The following is a 24,245-nucleotide window of genomic DNA, read 5'->3' on the forward strand; positions in this document are numbered from 1 at the left end:
AATGAATGGGCAAGAAAGTGCCTAGCTTATCTATGCAATATCTTTTGGGAGAAATAATTTTGCCTTCAGAACTACTGGCAAAGGGTATTTCGACTCCTGACACACTTGTGATTTACAGAATGGAGATGTGTTTTCATTATGAATTTGCCTATTAATAATGTTTACCCACAGCTTTGCATTCCCATCAGGGATCCAAGCTTGGAAAGAAACACATGTGAATTTTTACATGACTGTAAAACCTATTTACAGCAAGTATACATACATATATTTGAAAGGGCTCTTGCGTAGTTCTTAATGAAAGCAACTGTTTCTGTGGAAATAAATATGAATTAAAATGGCAGACTGATCCATATTTATGATAAAGATGCTGATAAAAATTCTGCCTTGAGATAATCTACACTTTCGTTTTTAATATTGTTTCTGTCAGTTTAAGATGCTTGAATCCTGATGTGGTGGACGTGGTTTGAAAGCCTGGATGGATTTTCCTGTCATGGACTTTGCTGCTCAGCAAAGAGGGCTATGCTGTTATGCTGGGCGCTGATTTCCATAGACCTTTTCAGTTTGACAAAAGATGCTGCTTTTAAAACCAAAACATTTCTGAAGTGATATAGTTTTTAATGCTTACTGGCTGACATAGAGTAAATAATTCGTCATACTTTGAGTGAAGCCTGAAGATGATGAGAATTCCATGGTGCATCGGTCAGGCATTGTTGGACCACAGGAACAATCTTTCAGGCTGCTTACCCAACATTATCCTAGTTTGGGACTTAGCATGGGACATGTTTTCAGAAGACATTATGGGAACTTTTATTTCTTAGGTAGTAATACAAGAGCCTATGGAAATAAAGCTTTGCATGAGTTGGTTTCCATTTATCAGCTTTGTGACCTTTAGCTTTTAAAGCTCTGCAGAACTCCCTGTCATCTCAGGGGTTACTCTGAGCTTGTCTTGATGTGCATATGGAATTGCTGGTTTAGAAATCCTAAACAACTGCTGCAATGAGGGTGCTCAGCCTCAGAGGGCAGGGAGGGCAGCTCATCAGGGTGCCCGTTGTTTGTCGTGGCTGGTAGTAAATGTCAGTGCAGCCAGCCTCCACTGAGGTTCTCAATTCATTTATGCAAGTGGCACAACCAGAAAGCCCTGAATACGTTTTCAGTCCCAAAGTGGTGTTTGTGCTATGTAGTGAGAATGCATTTCTTAAAGAAGCGTATGGCTGGCTTAATGCCTGCCTAAAGAAACCCAGCAAAGCCCAACACTCACACCTGAAGTCTAGTTCTAGCACAAGCTTAGCAATCTATTGAAATCTTAAGTCATTGCTCTTCGCCATCCACTACCTTCAGCCTTCGCTGCTTGTTTGGCACAAAATTGCTAGTAGTAACTCAAAATGAATAGATTTGACAGTAGCTGGGACTTAGTCTAAACTGTCTTGTGCAGCAGTATTCAACCTTGCAGTCTTATCATGCTTTTCAGCATTTTTGTTGTAGACTCGTGATGTATGTAAAAGGAAGGTGGCTGTCCTCGCTTACAATGCTTACTCCATTCATGTGTGCAGCAGGATTGAAATCTAATGCTATCTCTAAACTTGAGAATTGAGTCCTGTAGATAACCTTGTACAGCAATGAAGGCTTCCATCCTACCCGATCCCTCCTCTCCTCCCACCCCTTTAGGTTTGTATTGATGAAACATCTATTTTTCCTGTCTTTAGACGTATGTCTGTCTCTAATGCTAACACATATCTAATATCTTCTAATATTATGGTATAAAGCCAGACCTTTCTTAAGCTAATGTTGATCAAATAACATTTAAGATTGGTGGAAGGAAGACCTGAAATAATAAGGTGTGCACACTTGTTTGTGATATGGTGGTGGGCTTTTAGCAGCATTTTACTTTTGTTGAGCTGTAAACCATTTAACATAAATATGCTATAATGCTATGCATGGATTCTGCTTTGAAGTTCTGTGTTTTGTGACTTAATGTATTTGAGTTCTAATGTTTTGTAAGAAAATACTTGAACTCTATCTGCCTATGTAAGATTAAATATATAGTCACCCGTAATGAAGCTCCATTTGTGGTGATACTTGAGTACTGTCTCAAAGCCAAAATTGAGGAGCATAGATGGAACAGAGCATGTAAGTTTGCACAGTGACTACTGATCTGTGGATAAACAGTCTTTTAGCCTCCAGCAGGATCATGCTCTCAGTGTGCAGATGTATTACCCACACAAGTGGGCTTTTGAATTCCTCTTGTTAGAGGAAAGGGATGATGGAATTATTACAAAGTTGGAATAGTACAGTTCTTGCATTACAACAAAATACTTGCATCTCAAGTCCTGGATTTCGCCTTTTTTCTTTAGCCTTGATCTAATACAAACTCTGGATTAAGTTCCTGTTTTTCTGCAGGATGGGATTCAGAAGATGAAGTGAGAGAATTAGGACAGTCGCTGTCTGTGTACACATGTGTCCCTGTTATTGTGTGGTACTACTTGTATCCTCTTCAGTTCTCTGGTGATAGGCAAAACTTGTTGTGCTCTGTTATTTCTTTTTTTTTGCTTTTCAACATCTCTTCACCTTTTTTATAGGCCACAATGCAAGCAGTAGATGTCTCGATGGGAACTGAGAAATTCTGGTTTGGATGTAGTGTTTGATGTCTAAATTGTGCTCTTTGCTTAACCTGCTTTATCCTGTCTAAGAAAGCTGTTCTGTAATGCTCATAACGTGTCCTGGAGCTTTATACCTACTTTGTCCCAGAAAGTCAACTGAATCAATACAGAATAATTAGTGTTTGTGGCTTATCCAAGTAGTGGCAGCCCTCTTGAATGTAAATAGAGGCGGAAGAGTGACTTAATCCTTCTCATGTCTGAGGAAAGGATGAGGGTTAAGCTGTGTCTTGGAAAGCTGTTGAAATAGAGGAGAAAATTTTGGCTTCCTTCAGCTCCGCACAGGGACGTGTTTATTCAGCATCAGAGGAGAGACAGAGCAGAGACAACTTGTATATACCCGGGTTAAAAATCTTCTGCTCAAAGGTATTTGAAAAGACTGACTTTGTGACTTTGGAGACTGTATGCTCAAAAATTATTCTTGCTGAATTGGCACTCTTTTAGAGTGGTTTCTTTACAAAACCAGCAGAAAACCTATAAGCTCTCAGGCCAAGAACTTCCTTGCAAAGGTGAGCTAAAAGGTGTATTTTCCTCAGTGCCAATTTAAGAACATTTTCCCTCGGCATGAGGCCATAAGGGGAAAACCAGGGCATTTGCAAAACTAGCAGTAGTCAGTGAAAAGGAAGCATTGCATGGTTCTGAGCTTGCTTTCACAAATAACTATGCCTTTCATAAATTTAGTGTATTTTTCTTTAATGTCTGTACGTTTCAGATTGAATGCAAATGTTGCGTGATGTGCAGCCATTGATGGATTATTGACTCATGCTGCATCTGTGTTAACCTCTGACTGTCAAGAAACAAGGTTTTTGCCATTCATTGGGTGCCCTACTGCTGCCATATGTGGCCAGAAAAAAAAAATTGCTTCTCAGCTCAGAATCTCTTCTGTATGCCTGAGGTGCTGTCATCTGTGGTTTAGTGAATATGATAACTTGAATTGACATCATCAGTTACTTCATGAAACCTGCGGAAAGAGGTTGGAAAATGAAGCCTGGTAGCTCTTTGGGGCAGGGGGAAGGCTTTGAAAACAAAAGATTCTTGGTTTAGAAACTGTTTAACTTCGTAGGTATGGTATCTTGAGAGCTAAGTATCTCTGTGGAGCAAAGGAAATGTGGGTGATGTGGGAGTATGCAGCAGAATGACTGGAGAGAGATGAGGTACAGTTCTTGTGGATGCAAACAAATTAGTCTTGGTGGTTGACAGACCCATTTACTAGCTCTGCTAGGCTCAGGTGTTCAGGCAGCAAGTGGGTGCCCTTGGTGGGGGGCTCTCTGGTCACCTAGCCCTTTCTGCTTCTTGCCTGCTCCAGATTTTCCTTCTAGCTTGCCTTTAATCTGCTGCATTTTAGGGAATATATTTTGTTCTTATATTTAAGAGATGGACTCCTTTAAAAAAAAAAAAGGCACGACATATTGCCTTTGTGTTAAGTTCATTGAATTTTGGACTAAAGTTCCCATGGAAAAGTGAGGCAGGCACATTTTTGTTTTACTCTGTGGGTTGGTTTGGCTTTTTTTATAATGACAAGTTAAGATTTGTCCATGCAGCATGAGGCTGCACATAGGGGCAGTTTGGGGGAGTCAGGGCATTTACTATCTTAAACTATTCAAGACTTCAAATAATTCTGATACTGTTTTTAATGTTGTCTTGATGTATGAATGTAGCTGAGTAATTTCTCAATCAAAAGAAATACAGAAATATTAAAGAATGCTGGAGATCCTGAAGTATCTTCCTGCAACTTCTTCAAGACACTCCTCATAATGTGCTCGAGACTTACCTATATTTTGAAGTTTCTTTTCTTTCCAGATACCCACTTGTGACCACTTCTATTGACAGGTTTCTGGTTCATACCAGGTATTAATTAGCAACATTGGTATATGATGTTTTTAAAAAAAAATCCTGTTTCCTGAGTAGGAAGATAACCCTGTGGCTTGTTTGTCGCACGCGTCGTCTGTCCTGACTCTAGTGTTGGAAGGTCTTGGATGGATGTTTCTCTTTTTCAAGCTTCCCAGCTGTTGAATTACAGCTGAGAATGTCGGTGATGGCCCAAGTCGTGTACCTTCATTAACACGCTATCCCCGTGTTTTTTAACCTAATACTGTGCATTGCTGTTAAGTATGCCTTAATTTTATTTAAAACACCTTAACCAAACCCCAGCAATTAATTCCACTTGTGTAGAGGTTGAATGACTGGCTATGTTATATTGCCCAGGTGGCTTCTGTGTCTGTGGCTTTGATTTAATTTCCCTTTTTTCAAAGGGTTCTTGTGTGTCTCTTCCCCACCTCACCAGTCAGCTTCTTGGACTGTGTACGGAAAAACTTGTAACATGGGGCTTGCTTGTTCTTCCTTGCTATGCCTTTGAACCTCTCCTTTGAGGACTGTCGTTATGGAGTCATTTCGGGGGAGGAAGGTGACATGAGAGCTCTGATGTCAAGTACAAAATAAGACTGCAGCTCTACCATTTGATACTGTTTCCCTTAAATGCCAAATTGTAAATTTCCTCAGAGGCAGAATGAGTTTTTGGGCACCTCTCCAGGAGTCAAAGAATCCCAATTTTAGAGGTCACTGGACTGAAAAAAGCCAAGCAAATGAGAAGTTAATGCAGAAATAACCAAAGTGTTTAAAAAAGAAAAAAGTTGAAAGTCCTTCTGTCTTGCACCTGAGCAGTTGACCCCTTTGGAGCTAATGGCCTACAAGATGGTCGCGTTTCTTCCTGCGGGATCTTTTAATTGAGGAAGGCAGGGCCTTCACAAACTTCAAAGTTTCTGTTCCTGTGTTACAAGAGCTGGTTTGAGGCAGGCTTGGCTCTCTTGTAGCTGTGGGTGAGATTGCTGCCCAGGCTCGCCTGGGTACGGTGGTCTCCTGCTCATTTCCTGCTTCTGTTGTCATACACAGCTTTGCTCACCCCGAAGGGCTGCCCCTGTATGTGCGGATGCCATGGGACTCTGCCGGGGGAACTGCGACTAAAGGGAATGAGGAGATCCTACCAGGAAGGTGTGTGTAGTGAAAAAGGTGGTAATTAAGTAGCAAATCTTCATGTCCTGATACCATACGCTATGGTGAAGATTCATTCACAGAGAATGTAAAACTGGTTTTTTGGTGACAGGTGCTGAAATCTGCAAAGTTCCTCTAAATTTTTATCCTTAATCATTTTTGTAGTTCTGTGGAAACATCTTCCCCCCTGTCCCCCCCCAGTAATCATGGATACTCTCAGCTAGAGTTTAGGAAATCTTTTTGAAAGAGCAGGGCTATATCAACTGCACAGGGAACTCGTATCCCCTGGGAGTATTCCTGGTGTCATTTCCAGTAGATGGATTAATTTATTTTATGCATTTTGTAAGCTTGCTCTGTGACTGTGGTTACGTTACGCGCTTCTGGAGCAATGCCTGTGTAAAGGGAAGGGTGCTTTCAGTGCTGGACTGCAGTGAAGTGTATATTCAGTTAAAGCTTATTTCTTGATGTAAAACTGAATTTAACCAGCTGGGTTTTTCAGATCACTGTCAGCTTGAGTACATTCAATTTCTCTGTTTTTCTGTGCCAGATTGTACAGTTCTGTACATTAATTCTGTTTGTTTTGAATAGCTGCTGCTTATCATCTATCTAATGCTAATTTAAGTCATCTATTTAATGATTTCTTTACAAGTAGAGGCTGATAACAATAAAAATGTAAAATACCTCTGCATCCCATAGCTCCCTCCTTTGCTTTATCTCCTTTTTCTGAATTCTTACTGTAGCTGATGCTACTTTCCTGCTCCACCTCAGATGTGCTGACTGTTCCTAAATGGTTTATTTCCTTTGACATTCGTTTACTTTTGAAGAAGTGCAGCCACTTTGTATGTGTCAGGCTTGTGCTGGAATTCTAAATACTTTAATGCATTCTCATTATCTGCAAGGGTGGCTGGCTAATTAGTTAGCTTAGTAAATAATGGCTTGATAGCGTCTCTGTAAAGGATGACGTTATGCATGCCATGTTTTCAGTGGCTTTTTAATCCTGCACGGCTCCTCGGTGAGTCACTTACATTAGGTAAATGGAGGTGATGCGAACAAGGCTGCTGGCTTTCTTTAACTGCAACCAGTGGTGTCAACCTCAGTCAGTGAGGCCGTTCTTGTTTGGTCTTCTGTTGGAGGCAAGTGAAGTTACTGAGATGCACGTGTGGGAGGGAGGGGAGATAATTCTGCTGTTTGGTGCTGGTAAGGCTAGAGGTGCTTCGTAGCTGGTCTCTTGAGAGTCAGCTTTTGATGCCATTTCCAGTTTTTAATGCCTTTTGCTTCCTGTCGAAGGCAACTTCATATCTAGGGTTTTTTTGTTGCTATATTGCAGGCTAAGCCTGCTGAATCCCTTCCTACAGGAAATACTTAAAAATCTGTCACAAACTAAAGCTATTCATATTTCTAATAACGAATAAAGGCTACATTAATTCTAGCTTTGAATGTCTTATGACTGTATTGGTAGGATTGTTTTATTATCTGTTTCTCTGAGCTGTCTTGCCAGGAGTTAGGTGGCTTTAGTCCCAGATTTATGATGCATTCTCTTCCTCTTGGAAAGGGCATATGCTGTCTTGGCTCACTCTCTTTAATTTGAGTTTTGCAGGGGTCTGTGTTGTTCCAATTTTAGTTGTTCTATTTCTAAAGCCTTTCACATACATGTAAAATATGATAAAAACTAAAATATTTCAAGGCTCTTACAATTATTGCAGGTGTAAACTTCAGCCTGCTTTTCATATTTCTGATGTATCTATTAGTTCATGTAATTTGCAAAAGAAAAACTTATGATGTTCTTTAGATAAGGTTACTAATTAACATCAAAATGAAAAATCAAGCCTGTAAAGACTGCCCCGCAGTAGCAGATTACTCACCAGCCTCAGCAGCTGTCTTGTTGCTCCTGCAGAAGCATTTTGTCCCTCTGATTTGGTATTCCGAGATGTTCCCCCATCCATCCTGCTACTCCCATCTACCCAGCCATACTGAAAGTGAGATGAATTGACCTGTAGCCAAGCTTAACTAGTCGTCATTCAACAAAATAGCTTGTGAGGAAACAGCTGTAAGTATTGGCAAAATATTGTGCTGCCCTCCTTGAGTTCCTCAGTTGTCATTCATGAGCAGCCTGGATTAGGCCTCACCTGGTTTCACAGCAATCAGGGGTGATCCAGCTTTGTTTTCACCTGCGTGCTGTGTGAAGAAACACTGTGTGTTTAAAATAGAACTTTTATCAGCAATTCTGATACATCTCTAGGGTCTTGTGTAGATGCACACCGTAAGATGGTGCAGGCTGTTTGTGCTGACTCGCTGCTTTTCCATTGCATGTTTTCTTCTGTGCTCTGCTGGGCTGGGTGGGAGCTGGGGCTGTGGTCCAGGATGGCGCAGGAGGAGATACCTGCGCCACAGAGGTGCGGCTGGCCACAGCAGAGCAGCCTGGACCTGGATTACTGGAGTCCTGAGAGTCCCGGCTCAGGCACGTACCCTGCCTGCTCATGATTGGGAGGGAAGAGAAGAGGAATCCAAACTTGCAAACTCCTGAAGGAGTAGGATGCCAGACCCACTGCAAAATAACCTCTTTACATCTGGAGATGTGTAAAATAGAGCCTCGACACTCTTCTACCTCCCATCTGTTGACTAGACATGAGCTGCCATCTCATGGAGGTCTCTGGGGAGGAAGTGTGCCGCTTGAAGGGTGTGTGGGGACCTGGCAGGCTTAACCAGGTGCAAGTTAGAGCCCTTCAGCCTGGCTTTTGGAGCTCAACTAGAAAATGTGTTCAAGGTGGTAAGAAACATAAACCTCTTAAGTTTTGCAAAAGGTTTCAGGTATGTTTGCTTTGTTAGTGCTGGGTCCAAGGTTGGTTTGTAGAGTCCTAACTTTGTCCTAATGTCATGATTTAATGGAAACTGGGAAAACTCTGTTCCATGAAACTGGGTTTTAGCATATGATGTATTATTTCCAATTTCAGTTTTCTTTTGAGCTCTTAAGAAAAAGATGCGTAGTGTTGTAGGATTATTTTCTTGGCCCCCTGGCGCTTCTCTACCACTACTTATCTGTATGAATAAGTATTTTTGTCTCTGGTGGAAATGTATGGCAGAGGTATAGAACCTGTATTCTCTATAGCATAAAACCTATGCTGTTAACTTTAGATACAAGAAGGGGCCTTAAGAGAACACTGGTAGCTCCATTACCTGGTAGTGGTACAAAAGTAGTACAAAATGTTTGAGAATCTGTTGTTTTCCAGACCAGACAGACATCTCTCTTCATCCCTTCCCTTCTTCCCCCACCTCCCAGGTGAAAATAATAGTTAAAAAAAATTACTTTGTGCTGTTGCAATACCACTTTTTCCCCTTCAAGAAATAATACATTGGTAGCACTAGACAGTAATTTTAAAGGTTTTATTTCACTGTTGCTTAAAAGAGGACTTGCTCAGTCAGTGTTGCCTGTGAAGATAGTTGAATGAAATTGCTAGCTAATCCTGCAGCTGGAGTGCACGGGGTGTACGTATATACAAGTTAGTAACTGGGTTTCTGCATGGCTGGAGGATGAAATTCGTCACTTCACATGGTCGAGATCTGATTGTCCTTAAAATGTGAACTGCTTACAAACCAGTCCCAGCATCTGCTAACCAGACCCAGCATTTTCTGCTACTTCCAGCATTGCCCTGGAGTGGGAATTCTGGAGCAAGTTACAGGAATTAGGAATGGGTTTTAGCCTGGAGCAGTTCTGAAGGTTTTGGTCAGCTGCCATTAAAGTCAAAAGATGTTACAAAATTTGGAAGAAGACTAACTTGTGTGTTCTCCTGATGTTTCTTTTTTGTTAGGGAACAGACTCTGCAAGAATGAAGTTGCAAATTATAGTTCTTGTATGTGGAAGTAAGACTTTTGAAGTTTGTTTTTTTTTATGTTAATGAAGATGCTGGAAATATGTTACTAATTTGAAATATCTGTTTCAAAGACAGTGGAGTGCTTCTGATAACATACTGGTAAAATAGGCCTTTCCTGATTATAACTGCATTATATTAAAAAAATATATAAATAAATAACCAAAGCACTTGTCAAAATAGAAATCAGCCTGTGTAATAGCCTTTGTAGAAACTGTTTTAATAATCACAAAGAAGTTCTCTTTTCTGCTCAGAGTGGTATGGTTTCTTTTTTCCTGGCTCAGATCACTGAAACCTGTTTTTGTTCTTTATCATATTTTGCACCTTGTGTCTGTGAGCAATCTGCGTCAAGTATGTGGACTTGTCATTTATTCACAGTTCTTTCAGTAGGTTAAAACATTGGTCTTGCACAAGCAAATGTAGGAAGCCATATATAGTAATTATTAAAAAAAAAACCCCAAACAAAACAAGATTAAGGCTAGTCATATTTTTAGCATAGTTTACCCATTTAAATTGATACATGGCAACTGAGCAATATTTAGGCTAGCTGGAGGTTTAGACAACCAGGAAATACCTGAAGTGTAAGATGGATTACTTGGGATTACTTGCAGCTGGTAATGGGTAAAAAGCGCAGAAAAAAGGCAGTTGTAAAGTAGTAGGCACACGGTTTCAGCAGATGTAGGTTTAGGGTAAGATGATATGATCAGAGCTGATGTACATGTATATAGATAACTAATAACTTAATGTTTTCTTTAACATAATAAGAGGAGTCTGGTTCTAAGATAATCCCTATATCCTTGAAACTGTGCAGAGGTTCGCATCTGCAGAGGCCCAAAGCCTTCTTGAAACTGAATTTTTAGAAATTTTTCAGCCCTCCATTGGTAAACTTCCCTGTTACTGCTTTTGGGTTTTTGGTTTGGCTTGTTCTTGTTTGTGGGGTTTGGGGGGGAGGGAGGGGCTCTGTATGTGTGTTTAGTTTTTATTTTTAAATATTGCTTTCAGTTAGTACCCCAGGACCACTGCTTGCATACATTTCATATTGTTTCAGGTGGATTTACTATCTCATATCTCTATATTATTTTTTTATTCATTGCATATATGTGCATAATTAATGTTGTTGAGGAATGGGGTGGTTGGGTTGTTTTGTTATTTACATAACCTCATCTTTTAGGAATGCTTTCCGTGTATTTTCATGGTTCCAGTGGGTGTCTGATGGTCAGTGAGTACAGACTGAATTTTGTTCTTGACTGTTACAGTGCAGGTTGAAGTCAGAGGAGATGTAGTGAACAGAATGTGCTGCAAGGGAGCTAGGTTTGCATAAAAAATTGAAACTGTTTCTTAAAGCTGATGACCACTTACTAATTTGCCTGATGAAGATTACTGTTTCTGAATAAATGGACAGTAAAAGTAGGTGTCAGAAAGTTCCTATTTTGATGATGCAGCTTTACTGTGGTGTATTCAAATGATCGAGTGCCCACTAAGAACAAGAAAGCAGTCTGCAGTCTAGTAGCATCAGCTCATTTGAATGTAGCATAAAACTTTTTCATGTGTCTCTGGACACTCTCATTGGCATGCTTTGTCAAGTTAATTGTTGTCCATAGACAGTTGTAGATATGAAGGGGTAATATCCCAGAAATTTATCTGCGTAGTGCACTGGAGTCGTTCTCCACTTTGTCAGTGCTTTCATTTGTCTGCTGTGTTTTACGGCGTGCTGTCAGACAGCTGTTAGTCATGGGAAGATCCTGGAGTAGTCTTGAACTACGTTAGAGGAGGATGCTGAGCACTTTGACATTCCACATCTCCAGGTAATGTTACCACTTTTGTGAAAGCGCTTTTTGCGCAAGAACCTCGCTGCGTGTCACGTGGCGTTTGCGGTCCCAATCCCTGCTGGTAAGGGGGCATATCTGCAGCAGGAGAGCAAGAGCTTTGAATTCATTCCATAAACACTTTTTAGGTTTGGAACACAGTGGTGGTTTTCTCCAAGTTTCAGATTTGTCAACAAATACCTACATCGCTGCCAAATCCAAAACTTGGAGTGGGAGAGGCATTGCAACTTGTTCAGCAGTTTCCAGCACTTGAAGGTATATTGAAGTTGTGTGTGTGGTCTGTAAATATCTGAAATGCCTTAGTCTTAATTTCATTGTTACATTACGTTATGTCGTGGACTATGTGGGTGTTGAATTATTTTAACTATGGGCAGCAGATGTCCCTTATCCAAAGGACTGACATATTTTAGCTGGTCTTACAGACTTAGATTCCACTCACAGGCAGAGAGCAATACCTGATAAAAGCTCATTACGCGTGGGACACTGAGTATGCTACGCTGTAGTTTCAGTAAGGGATGTACAGACATCTCCTAAAAGTTAACTGTCACTATAGACTATAGGAACTTGTTGAAGGTATCTGTTATTTTTGTTTTGCTCAAGAGCATAGTGTCGTGTTAGAGATGTAGTACCTGCCAAAGCTTACTGTATTTTTTTCTGTAGTTCAACCTAATCAAATGTCTAACCTTAGCCTTTTTTGAAGTTGCTGGTGTCTTAGGACTGGATGCTAATTGCAGGCAAAAGGCATCTGTTATGTAGTCAAAGCTCTCTTATTTCCAAGTTCCACAGCTGCCATGGTGCTAATAGATGTCCCAGAGCTACACCAGTCATCCACAGAGCAGAATATAAACTAGAGATGGCTTTCTCTTTGTGCCTGACCTGTGGCTATTAAATTCTTGATGGCCCTAAAGATGTACACTCGATACCTATAGAGCTTCCAGCTGTCACTAGGAGTTATCAAAGTTGGCTGCCTCTGCTCTGGCTTTGCCTTGCAGTGTGGTCTGCTGCTCCCCTGGGGGCTGAGACAGGTGCCTGTCCTACCTGGAAGCAGCGATACGGCTATTTCCATCTTCAGGACTATCTGGGAAGATTCAGGAGGAATTCCTTAACCTTTAAATTATTCAACCAGGATTTGAAACATGGAGTTAATCCTAAGTCTCTGTAGACCTTGGTACAACAGATGTTGCTGTTCGTTTGGGAATGGCATGCTTCAGGGCTAGACTCGATCAATGAGTAGTTCCACGTCTTTACTGAAGCGTGTTGTCTTATCCCGAGGACAACATAAATGATGCTTTAATATCTCTTGCTATTTAAATGAGAGGTATGTGGTTAGACCTGGGGGCTTGCAGAATGTCCCGCTGTGTGGTTTTCCCAACTTAGTAGTTTGTTCCTGGCTCACGTCCTTTGATAGGTACGTCCTGAGGATGTTCACTGTGCGACTCCCTTCTGGGTCAGTTAAAATTTAATTTAAAGCAGAGATTGTTAGCAAAGCCTCTGAAAGTGTCTGCAGTACAGGGGAATGCATGTGTTTTCCCCTTGTTAACTGTTGTATGGTGCCTTTAGAGGTGGAAGATCACTTGTCTGTGTCCCTGTCCCCTGTCCCATCTTCTCACTGCTAACAGATTGTGTCATTATGAGCTTTACTAAGGGCTCTATTAATTTTAGAGTATTTTTGCTCTGAAAGATTAAAAACTACAGCCAGTATCGGGGTTGAAGCTATCAATTTCTGCCCTCAAATAGATTGTCCCAGCTAACAGCACATGGCTTTTGAGGCAGAGGTTCTGGATATGTGGTGGATTACTTAGGAGTTTGTTAAAGGGAAGAGAGCAAATGCATCCTAATAAGAATACTTCCTGTAGGGTTGAGCTGGAGTCTGTACTCTTCTCAGTATTTTTAGCTCCTGGCAAACATATAAGTAAACTACTTTTTGCAGTAAGCTTTTCTGCAGTATTGTGTACACTTCGTAAAGGATATTTCAAGAATTTTTGTAGCTATACAGTTGAGAAGTATTTTGAAAGGTCCTTTCTACTTGAAATGCATTTCCTGTATCTAGAGCTGTCTTTAATCTCATGCAGTCTCGCAAAACCCGTTCTACCTATTAAATATGCAGGAAAGCTGTTCTGTTTGGTAGAAGATTGTATGTTTAAACAGCAGAAGTCATCATTGCTCCTGTATTTTAAGATTAAAAATTCAGCTGCAACACTACCTTCAGATTCAGAGGCATTAGAATGGATTTTTCAGATTTATTCTCCTGATTATACTACAGAAAATTAATTGCTTTTGACTGTAAAGAATTATGACCCATTCATTATTTAAGAACCTTCTTGATGGATGAACCTTTTCCACTTACTTCAAGACTTTTCATGACATAAGGCTGCTTTTTTAAACTGGTATAAAGCATAATGCACTTATATCAAACAGTGGATGCACTGCACACTCTGCAGGGGTAAGGATTGTCGGAAAAGAAAAACGGCACTTTGTCTAGTTTTCTTGAGGATTCAACATAAAAGTAGTAGAGCCTGCTGGGAGGAAACGGATGAATTACTTGAACAGCATTTAGAATAGATACTTTGTTTTTTGTTCATTTTTTTAAAGGAAGGTTTATTGGTTTCTTAAAATGTCCTGGTAGTAGAGAATACCACGTTAGTTCTGCACGCGTGTGTGTGTGTGTTGGAAGTGTTTGTGTTAAGTACTGGGGAGAAGACCTTGTATTTAACTGAAGATACATTCCCCTCTGGTCACTGTTTGGCTTCTAGCTGCTGTTTCTTTTGCTGCCAATTCAGAAGGTCTCAGATGATTTTTCTGTATGTTTGAGTTTTTGGTCTTGTCCTTTTTAGCAGACTAAGAAAGAAGAAAAAGTCAAATATCTTAGACTTTGATTAAAACTGGCGGAAGAACTAGAACAGTGTTTTGGTTACCTCTCAGCCTAGAAATGTTTGCTGGATGTCCTTAGTAGCCAAACCTCTTTAGACATGTATCACAGAGATAAACATGAAATTTTGTTAATGAGGCAATTGTAGTTGTGGTGGTGGTGTTTCATAGAATCTTTGGGTTGGACCTCTAAAGGCCATCTAGTCCAAACCCCCTGCAGTGAGCAGGGACATCTTTGACCAGAGCATGTTGCTCAGAGCCCCGTCCAACCTGACCTGGAATGCTTCCAGGGATGGGGCATCTACCACCTCTCTGGGCAACCTGGGCCAGGGTTGCCACTTCATCATAAAAAAAAAAATTCCCAAATAAATCCCAGAGCACATGTATCCTGATGTCAAATATGACAGACAGAGCTTTAATTCATTATAGTACAATTGTTTTCCTAGTATCTTCATGGTAACGAAATTATTGATTAGGTAACAGTGATTTCATAAAGCTTTTTTCCTTAAGAACAGATTACAGTAAATTTTAACGTTCTGGTTTTGTGGTGGATGAATGCTCACACTGAATTCTGTCCGTTAGCCTGTACACTCATCGGAGGATGGCATTGGTACTTTCCCAGATGTCCTGCAATTTTCAGTTCATTTGTGCAGTCCTCTCTGGTCAGATTCTTGAGTCTCAGGTTTTTTGCAGTTGTCTTAACACACCCTACATTTAAAAGTAAGTTGCTAGTGATGTTGACATTTCCTTGTTACTAATTGGATTTAAAGGTTTTGCATAGTATATTCAGAACACCTTTTTTCTCTTGTGTATCTTACCTTTGCTTGTGAAAACAACTGCTTTTGCGTTTAAGATGCTTTTTATCTTAAAACTAGTCTCTTTGAGAGTTTAAGAAAATAGATTTATCCTGTGCTGCTTTGAAGTATTAGAAGGATTTGAGAGGCAGTTAGCCAACTGACATTTAAAACCCTTAAGAACTTGTTCCAGCCAAACCTTTTGCAAAAAAGTAAATGCAGCTAAGGCTTAGTTACTAAAATGATTTTAGCTGGCAGTTCAGTGCATGTAATCATCTTGGAACATGCTGAAACTTGTTCTTTTGTTCAACTGTTGTATCAAGGCTTTTGGGTTGTGTCCGTGAACTTGTCATGTCTCTAAATCAGAAATCTTTCTCGTGTTACTGAAGCACTGTGATTTTTGAATGTTACGTTCGTTGCGGTAGCCCATACAAAGAACGCTTCTTGTACAGGGAATGTATTTCTGACACTTTCTAGATGGCTGTAATTCAGAGCTGAAGTCAAGCCTTGCTAGTTCAACATCTCTAAATTATACGAATTGTTTGTCCCTGCTAAATTGTTGGCAAGGTGGTCCTGTTGGAAGCGCCACGCTCCTGGCTGGCACCATGACCAACGGCTGGTCTACGGGGCGACCCAAGGGGAACACCCAGGGTTGGAGCCAGGTCTCAGCAGCCCAGTGGGCAGCCTCTGCCGGGCCATGCTGAGGCTCATGCCAGCACGCTGGAGAGGATACGACTGCCTGTGCTGTTCCTGCTGCAGGTACTCGCAAGGGGTTCAGTCTCAAGGGCTGAGAGTCTGGCTTTGGTTTGGTTGTCACTCTCTTATCCTGCTTATACAAACAATTTTTGCTAGTCAAGAGACACCTTGTTTGAGACGAACCCATACAGACCAGCTCATTTATTGTGGTAAACCAGAAAGTGCTCTACTTGATATGATTATGGCAAATGGGCTGGGCCAAACCTGACTTGTCTGCTTTGCAGAGTGCTGATGTGCTCTTAAACTGTAGAGGATGTAGGCTGGTCTTTACATATTGTGAAGGAATGAGCTTTTGACACCTCTGTTTGAAAAGGGAGGAAGAAAGAGGCAAATTCAGTTTTACAGTATACATAATTTTAATAACAATTTTTTTCTGTACACTGCGCTTTAATTCCATTACTTACACCCCCTCCCACCAGAAAGTGGCTCTTTAAACATAATTTAAATACAATGCATTTAAGACTCCTTTCTAATCTCTGGTTGCTAAGCTGGTAGAATAGTTCACTTGCTAATGTTTTCATGATAGTAAAAAGAAAAATGAGGAGGGTTTTGTTTTGTTTTTTTACAAAGGAGTGGTTGGAGGATAGCAGGTGCCGCTTTTCATCGCTTACAGCAGAGGTGCACAAGCTGCATGGTGTTTTGCCCTTAGGTAGCACAAGTTTTGCCCTGTCTGAGGCTTGATGCTATCCATCAAAGCTTTTGTTACCTTTCCCTAGATATCTCTCAAAAGCTTTTTGTACAAGATGTGAAATGCTGAATTTCCATATGACTCTGAAATGATCTTTAAGCATCCTGCTAACATGATGGCTTTAAAAAGCAAAGCCTAGCACCGCTTTTAGCGTACAGGACTCTGCAACGGAGAAGGGTGTGGGGAGGGAGGAGCTGCTGCTGTGCAACTGCCTGTGATTTTTTGTTGTTTCCTTGCTTGTTCCTTTTTTTGTGGGGAGAAAAAATACTGTATCCCTCTCTGACTGTTTAATTTTTATGGAAAACTTCATAAGAAAGATGAAACTCAGCTTCTGGATAGATTTCATAGGTCTGAACAGATGGATTTTGATAGCTACGCAGATCACAAAATTAAATCAACTTTATTTTCATTAAAATAGTACAGAAATTAACTTAGACACATGAAAAAATAAGTGTGTAGTGCAGGTTTGTAGTTTAAAGCCACTGGATGTTTCTGACTTTACATGTTAGCAATGTTCCACGGTCTTCTAAGGGGGTGAGGAGGTAGTGGGACATAAGCTCACGTGCTTAGATTTGCATGCAGGCTAGGCCTATCGCTGAAGAATCAGGTAACTTCTGCTTGGGGGAAAAGCAAACAAAACCAAACATTGACACAGCAGCATTAATTACGTTTCCATCTGATGGGAAATGGGAGCTCTGTGCAGAGGAACACTTCAGCCGGAGACTAAATGCTAACCCATTTTACTCTTTATTGAGTAATTTTTAGTTGTGTGCATTTAAATGATGATCTAATGCAGAGTGACTAATGAGAGGGGAACTGAAAGCATTAATTCAGACCTGTTCCAGTATGATGACTGTAAAAATTGAACTTGTGCTGCTAGGTTTGCATTTCACTGACATGAGGGTGGGGAGGAGGAAAAGCTGGCTGGAGATCAGTGAGGCTGGAGGAGATTTTTGGATCGGATGAGGATCTCAAGAGCAGTAGAAGAAATTTTCATTTCTAAAAGGCCCTGAACACTTGCATGAGGCTGTGCCTGGGGTGGTGAAGCACCTATAATGCCATTTAGTACCTGCACAAACTGAGGTTGTGCAACAGAGGTGATATCTGAGGAGAGCAAGCTAACAACTTCTTGTCAACAGCCAGTGCGCATACTGAAATATGATTAATTTAAACCAAATCATCATGGGTCTTGTTTCATAAAGAAAATAAATCAGAGACTGCCGAGTAGCACAGTTATTACAATATACTCCTGGCCTGGAAGAGTCACAAGCAATTGAGAATGGAAGACTAACTTTAAAAAAACGAAACAAACCACAAAAATTAACAGCCTCTGGTTGTGTCCTTGTGTAGAGCGATGGCTTTGCCTGCTGTTTGCTGTCTCTCCTAAGGGAATTCAAGTTGACTTCACCGCTGGTACTTGACATTCTGTGAGTTTTATGATACCTGTTACCCTAAATGTAATGTTTGTGGAATTGCTTTGCTTACGCCTGGAACCTGGCAACAAATGGTTTTGGAAATGGCAGACATAAACCACGGCATTTGGGAGGTTGGCTGTGCATTAGTGTGTAGTACAGAGAGTTAAAGTAGAATTGAACGGTGCCGTGCAAGGCTGCATCTGCTGGCCTCCTGCTTTGCTGTCTGCAAGCCAAGGCAGCACCGCAGGACCAGTGGAAACTGGGGATGCTGGTGGGGGAGCGAAGTTGAGTGCATGGGTGTGTTTGCCTTGAGAGATGGTGGAACAGTGCTTTATGCTTGGGAAATCAGTACGAGAGGCTGGGGTGGAGAAGAGGATTAAATCCAGCATTTGCTGGAACATCTATCTTTACTATTCTTGGGCACAATTATAAGCTAATAAAGATGGAGTGGGCTTCTGCACAGAGCTGGGCTGTTGGCAAAGCACCTCCCTGGGAGGAACCTCAGCACTTCTGTCAAGCGGCCACTTCTCATTACTGTGTGGAAGACTGACATGGTACCTTTTGAACTGTCTTGCAGCAAGGGTTTCTGCTGAGTGTGGAGGAGAAGGGTGGAATTTCTTCTTGCAAATGCAGCTGAGGACACCAGAGTTCAGTATTGACATCTGATGGTTGATGATAGTGTAGCAAGATTATTTGGCTGCCAGTATAATTAATGAGTTCAGTAATAACTTTGTCTCTGCTGGTACTCTACAGCTGTGCGTGAGAATCATTCCCAAAAGTGTCTGCTTTCCGGTTCCCCCCAGCGCAGACCGTCGTGTAAGGTACGGAGGTGCACAGGCAGGGGCAGGTTGCTGCTGAGACAGTGGTGCACGGTCTCCTGCCCGGGGCAGGGCAAAAGCTTGGACGTAAGGGAAGAGCTGTGAGCACTTACTTGTGGCAAGGAATGAAACAAGGCTTTCTACAAGCATCTAAATACCCTTGGATACCAGTACGTTTTCATATTTATCAGTTTAGGTCTGGCTTTCTGACTTGCGTGGGATTTAATCATACAGAATATTTGCTCTTTGTCCACCTGCCCTGCAGGATTTATTATAGTTGGTTAAAAGCAGTAATTGATTTCCTAGAATAGGTGTAAATTGGCTCATTGTACTTTAAACAGTTACGAGGGTTCAAAGGTATCTTTATGGAAAACCATTAGGCTTTGCTGAATCTCTTCCATTAAAGTACAGAGTCGCAGGAAGTAAACAAAATATTTGTTTTATAATAAGGGCATTGTATGTAAAAGTAAAATGATGCAAATTAGTATCTTCAAAACCAGTAATTGAAAAATCTTTATGTAAAATCTTAACAGAAGTCACACTTATCTTGCTATAATTGCCTTGGACGAATTCATTTCACAATAAAACATCAAACTGTTGTATAATTGCACCCTAAATACCTCACTAAGTGGTAATACAGATATATAAAAGCAGAGTGAAATAGCAAACAGATTTTTATGCAGTGGTTTCTTCCTGTTTAAAAAGTTTGCGGAATAGTTTAGTACAACACAATTAGCATACTGTAATTACTGATTTGTTCAAGGTATGTCAACACTGTGAGGAATTTCTCTTCTTCATCGGTGTGTGCTGGTAATTGTTTAACACTGCAGCATTGGACACAACACATCTTTTTAGTTATACATACGTGTATATATATATTAAAAATTTCCATCCCTCTGGTCCTTTTAGCTTTGGTTAGAATGTTTACAATATTTGAGCAGTTGACTTAAAAATAATATAATCCTTTGCGAACCCCCCCGCCCCCTGCCCCCGTGGCATCTGAGTACCACCATCGCTGCATAGATCTGCGAATATTTACATATAATTTCATAATATGGTATAAATAGCAATACGGTACTTCTGGCTAAAGAAATCAATTTACTCCTTAAGAATGAGATGCGTGTGTGTGTATATATTTATATATGATTTTTTAAAATGGCATACTGGTTTAGATTCTGTCCCATATCAAGTAAGAAACAAAACATTTTTCAGTGAACTATTCTATAAGCTAATTATACTTTCTGCCAAGTTAGGAAAATATTATTTGTTTGGTTTTTTTTATTTTTCTGAACTGATAATTGCCTTGAATTTTGCAAGAAGAGAAGTGAGAGCTTATATTACAGGGGCTAATTCTGTCTCCGGAGAAACCAGTGGAGTTAGTGCATGAAAATAGCTTCCAGGCAAGAGGAAGCCTCAGCTGGGGGGGCAGTGGGGGGACAAAGAGAGGCTTCTTCCTTCCTTCCTTCCTTCCTTTCTTCCTTTCTTCCTTCCTTCCTTCCTTCCTTCCCTTTTCTCCTTTACCTCCTGGTTGATATTTACTTTTAATTAAGAAAAACTTGCATTAAGGGTTTTTACACATGAAAAGGTGTTGAAATGCCATGTGTTCATAGTCTTAAGCAATAAGCCTGAATTCACGAAAAGCATCATCAAACCAGAGAGCTGGTAAGAATTGAATGCACTTAATATTTAGAATCAATCCTGTCGTACTGAGCTTTCCTAAATAAGCTACGCTGCCGACTTTGTAAGCGCCTGGAGAGTCATCCTGCTAATTTGTGATCGTCCTGCTAATTCGTGACCGTGTGAACTACTCCTTTCTGTATCTGCTGTGAGCTTTAGCAAGCCAAGCTGTGAATGCAGATAGGAAAACTGTATGTAAAAATTAAAATAAATTCCCTGGTCCCCAATGCACTTAACTCCCCACCTGGACATTCGTTGCCTTTTTTTATTTCCCTTCCCCGTTTGTGGGGTGTGTGTGGTTGTGGTTTTTGTTTGTTGTTGTGTTTTTTTTTTTTTTACTGGAGTGAAATTATCAGAGGAGGAAAATCTTCCTCCAAGGCTGCCTTTTAAAGTGAACGGAGCCAGCTGGAGTGTTTGGGATCCTACAGCTGCAGTGGAACAAACGGAGCGTATGTCCCCCTGCAGACCTTTGTACAGATATCCAGTATCCTTCCCCTCGGACTGTTTTCATTAGAAAAAGTAGAATATGGAGACTTGGGTATAAATGTTTACACACAGTCATATAATTACATAACATGAAACATTTTACATAGTTTGAGGTGAGCATCTTTTTAGACTTTTAGACATTAGGGGTGCAAGTCTAATGTAATCATTGCTTCTTTACCACTGAAAATATTATGGATTTATTAAAAAAAAAACCTTAAAAATAAAAAATACTGCACCACTCCATAAACAGTGTTTCCATTAAGTAGCTTGGAAAATTAGGCTTTATGTCAACATTTGTAAAAATTAGAATCTGATGTAGGTAGGTCCCCTACAATTTTAAAATAGGTTACTTATCTGGTTTAATTTTTGATGGCATGTAGGTATTATACTTCACATTCTTTATACGGCAGCTGCTGACACTTGCACTGTCCGTAGCCATTGATGATGATGAAGGGTCCTTCGTGGGTGGGTTCGTATTCGTTATAGGGTCCTTGGTCTGACATATTTGCCATATGCAGCCGTGTTTGGGATCGGAGCTGCCTGTGGTTTTGAATCATTGAGCACTGCCTAATTCTTCTTAATGTGGGAGGGCAGCACTTCCTGGAGATGAACACTATAAAAATGATAAAAAAGAAAGAAAACAATAAAGCCATTGTTCCTGTAATTACCCTCTGAGTGAAGATGGCATTGTTTGGCTCCGGGAAATGTTCTTCGGTGGTAACGACCATGCCTGCCGTAGTTGGAATCTCTTTGTCTCCCATATGGAAATGAGAAGAGCTTATTCTTTTCGTGTACTCGGTAGTCGGAACTGTGTATGTCGTAGCCACGGGCGTGACAACAGTTGATAAATTCCAGCAAAGCTGAAAACCATACACTGCATCTAGAATATCCTCTCCCTGGGTGTGGTCGGGGCTGTGGCAGAGGATGGAGTGCTCCCACCGACCTTGGAAGCCACTCAACCATGTGGCCAAGGCGCAGATCTTTGGGCTGCATTCCCACAGATTGCCAGAGAGGCCCACGGTGGTGAGGGATGTCAGCGAACTTAGGATCTTGGAATCCAGAGTGGTGAGCTTGTTGTTATCCATGAGGAGGGTTTTAAGGTTAGGCATAGTTTCAAAGACAGTTAGGTCGATGGCTTTGATTTCATTTCCAGTCAAATCGAGCTTTTCTAAGGTGCCCCAGGTCCACTCCATCCCGCATGTCAAGTTGCTAATTTTGTTCCACTGCAAGAAGAGCGTGTGCAGGCTGCTTAGCCGGAGGAAGTGAGCAAAATTAATCTTTGTCAGCTGGTTGTGCTCTAGGTGAAGCTCCCTCAGCTTGATTAACCCAGCAAATCCGTTGCGAGCCAAACTTCGCAAGCGGTTTGTGCTCAAATCCAGGAACTCCAGGCTACGACAGTCCCAGAACAGGCGGACTGGGATGGTCCGCAGGGAGTTGGAACGCAAGTGCAAGGTCTGTAGCTTGCGAAGGCCGTAGAAGAGCTCGGGGTGCAGAGAGGATAACTGATTAAAAGAGAGGTCCAAATTCTGCAGGTTAAGCAGCTGGCTAAAAGTTGTGTTTGGCAAATGAAAGATTTTGTTGGAACTTAAGACTAATTCCTTAAGTTTATACAGTCCTTGAAAAGAATCTTCTCTGACTGTTGCAATTTGATTATGATCTAAGTGAAGCCAAGTAAGTTGACTGAAGCTTGCAAATTGATCCCTTTCAAGTTCAGAAATATAATTGTGCCTCAGTGACAAACCTAGCGAGCCCTTTTCAGTGGTGTTTGGCACTGAGTGAAACCCCTGAGAGTCACAGTAAAAGAGCAGCTTCTCACAGCGACATTTTGGTGGACAAGCCATGCCCAAGGCAGGCAGCATTTTTAAAACCATACTCATTGCATATAGTGCTGCCAGCATACGAGCCCCTAATGGCCACTTGAAATGTAAGCCTGCAGAATATAATTTAGGAAAACAACAAGATAGGATAGCCTTATCAGTATACTTTGAACATCACGACGGAAGATTTCACTGCAGATAACATTGCCATGCATTTCCGACAAGCTAATTCTAAATGCAAGAAACAACTTACTACAGAAACACAGCATACTTGGATATTACACTTAGGATGAGTCTTTATCTCTATTACGGAGGATTACAGTGTCACAATTGGAAAACAATTTTTTTCATAAGGTTCAGTGCAGAAAAATTTGCTCTAGCACCTAACTGTTCCTTTAAAGCATAGCCGGTCATTCATTATACAAGGTATATAGAAATGCAGGAACTTACCCATTCTTTTGAGTACATTGGAGGTTGCATTCAGTCGTAGTTTTAGACTCAACGCGGTGAGTCTGTAAAAGGCTCTAATGTAAGATAGCCTTTGAATAATTTACTGGGTTTAGTGTCCTTTGATACTAGTGCAAAATTGAATCCACCATGCTCTCTTGGAATATTCCTTTTGAAATCTCTGGCTTGATCTCTTCTGACAGGTCTGCAATTTTTAAATCAACGCTTAATACAAGTTTTCGTCCTCTGTGGCTGCTCAGCTGTTTAATTGAAGCTCATGATTTCTTTTTCCGCAGCTGTGGCTTCCTTTAGTCCTAACTTGTTGATGGCAGATGGGTGGCTTATTGCTGAGAGAAGCTCCTGTAGTAGCATGAGTGCATTTACTGAAAAGCTTTTCAGGGAAGCGGTACAAGAATGGATTTGCTTATGCGCTGCGACCACACAGAGCTGTATATAGGCTGACGTCACCTGGTGACGTTCCTTTTGTTTGGGTTTTCCAGAAGCTTTGCTGTTTTAAAGCATTGTGGTGCATACTGTGATCATGTTAAAGACCACCGATGGGGGGGGGACGGACACATCAACGGTAGGAGTCCTGCGTCCCTACGATGGAAGGAATAGGAAAGACTTGCACCACCCCGCTCCCTCCTTCCTACATCTGTGCTGGCTGTATTCAGCTGGCGTTAAAAGCAGCGCAGAGCTGCGGTTGGAAGCGCCGTAGTGCTAGCTGCTGCCTGTTTTCTGTTAAATATCGCCGCATAAAAAGAACTTTAGATGCGAAGTGTGCACAGTCGGAACAGAGGATGCTGGTTAGCGCCGGCTTTTCGTGGAGGTGAGAGGGATTTGGCAGCTTAAAGCTACGCGTAACAACTGTGTGTGGCTGTGGTCCCTGCACAAGTGGCAAAGGGAGAGAACAGTTATTTACATGACGGTGGCGTCTCCAAGTACAGCATGCAGCCCGGGAGCAAAGGACAGGAGCAAACGTTTCGAGCAATGAGAAATTTCTGGAAAAAGCAAAGCTTGTGTTAGGACACAGGAGAAATTTAATTGGAATCTGGCTTGACAACATGCAGTTCTGAAACTAGGAAATCTATTCTGCCCGCCCCCCTCCCCCCCCCCGCCCCGGCTGTGGCCTTTCTCACGCCCTT

General features: G+C 41.2%; 2 protein-coding genes across 2 annotated transcripts in view; one reads left to right on the top strand and one right to left on the bottom strand.

Annotated features, from left to right (window-relative positions):
* The window catches only part of LOC104624892 (catenin alpha-1-like), a gene marked incomplete at its 3' end in the record, with an annotated part of 45,203 nt that overhangs the window by 12,439 nt on the left and 8,519 nt on the right, over nt 1-24,245 (top strand). The window lies entirely within an intron of this gene.
* On the bottom strand, nt 21,141-23,526 carry LRRTM2 (leucine rich repeat transmembrane neuronal 2). The gene is made up of 2 exons (XM_010292370.1): nt 23,104-23,526; nt 21,141-22,766 (listed from the first exon to the last, which is right to left on the bottom strand). Exons 1-2 carry the CDS (start codon nt 23,105-23,107, stop codon nt 21,220-21,222), a joined length of 1,551 nt encoding a protein of 516 aa, XP_010290672.1. The 5' UTR covers nt 23,108-23,526; the 3' UTR covers nt 21,141-21,219.

This window comes from Phaethon lepturus, unplaced genomic scaffold, assembly GCF_000687285.1.
Source record: "Phaethon lepturus isolate BGI_N335 unplaced genomic scaffold, ASM68728v1 scaffold34178, whole genome shotgun sequence".
Taxonomy (NCBI): domain Eukaryota; kingdom Metazoa; phylum Chordata; class Aves; order Phaethontiformes; family Phaethontidae; genus Phaethon; species Phaethon lepturus.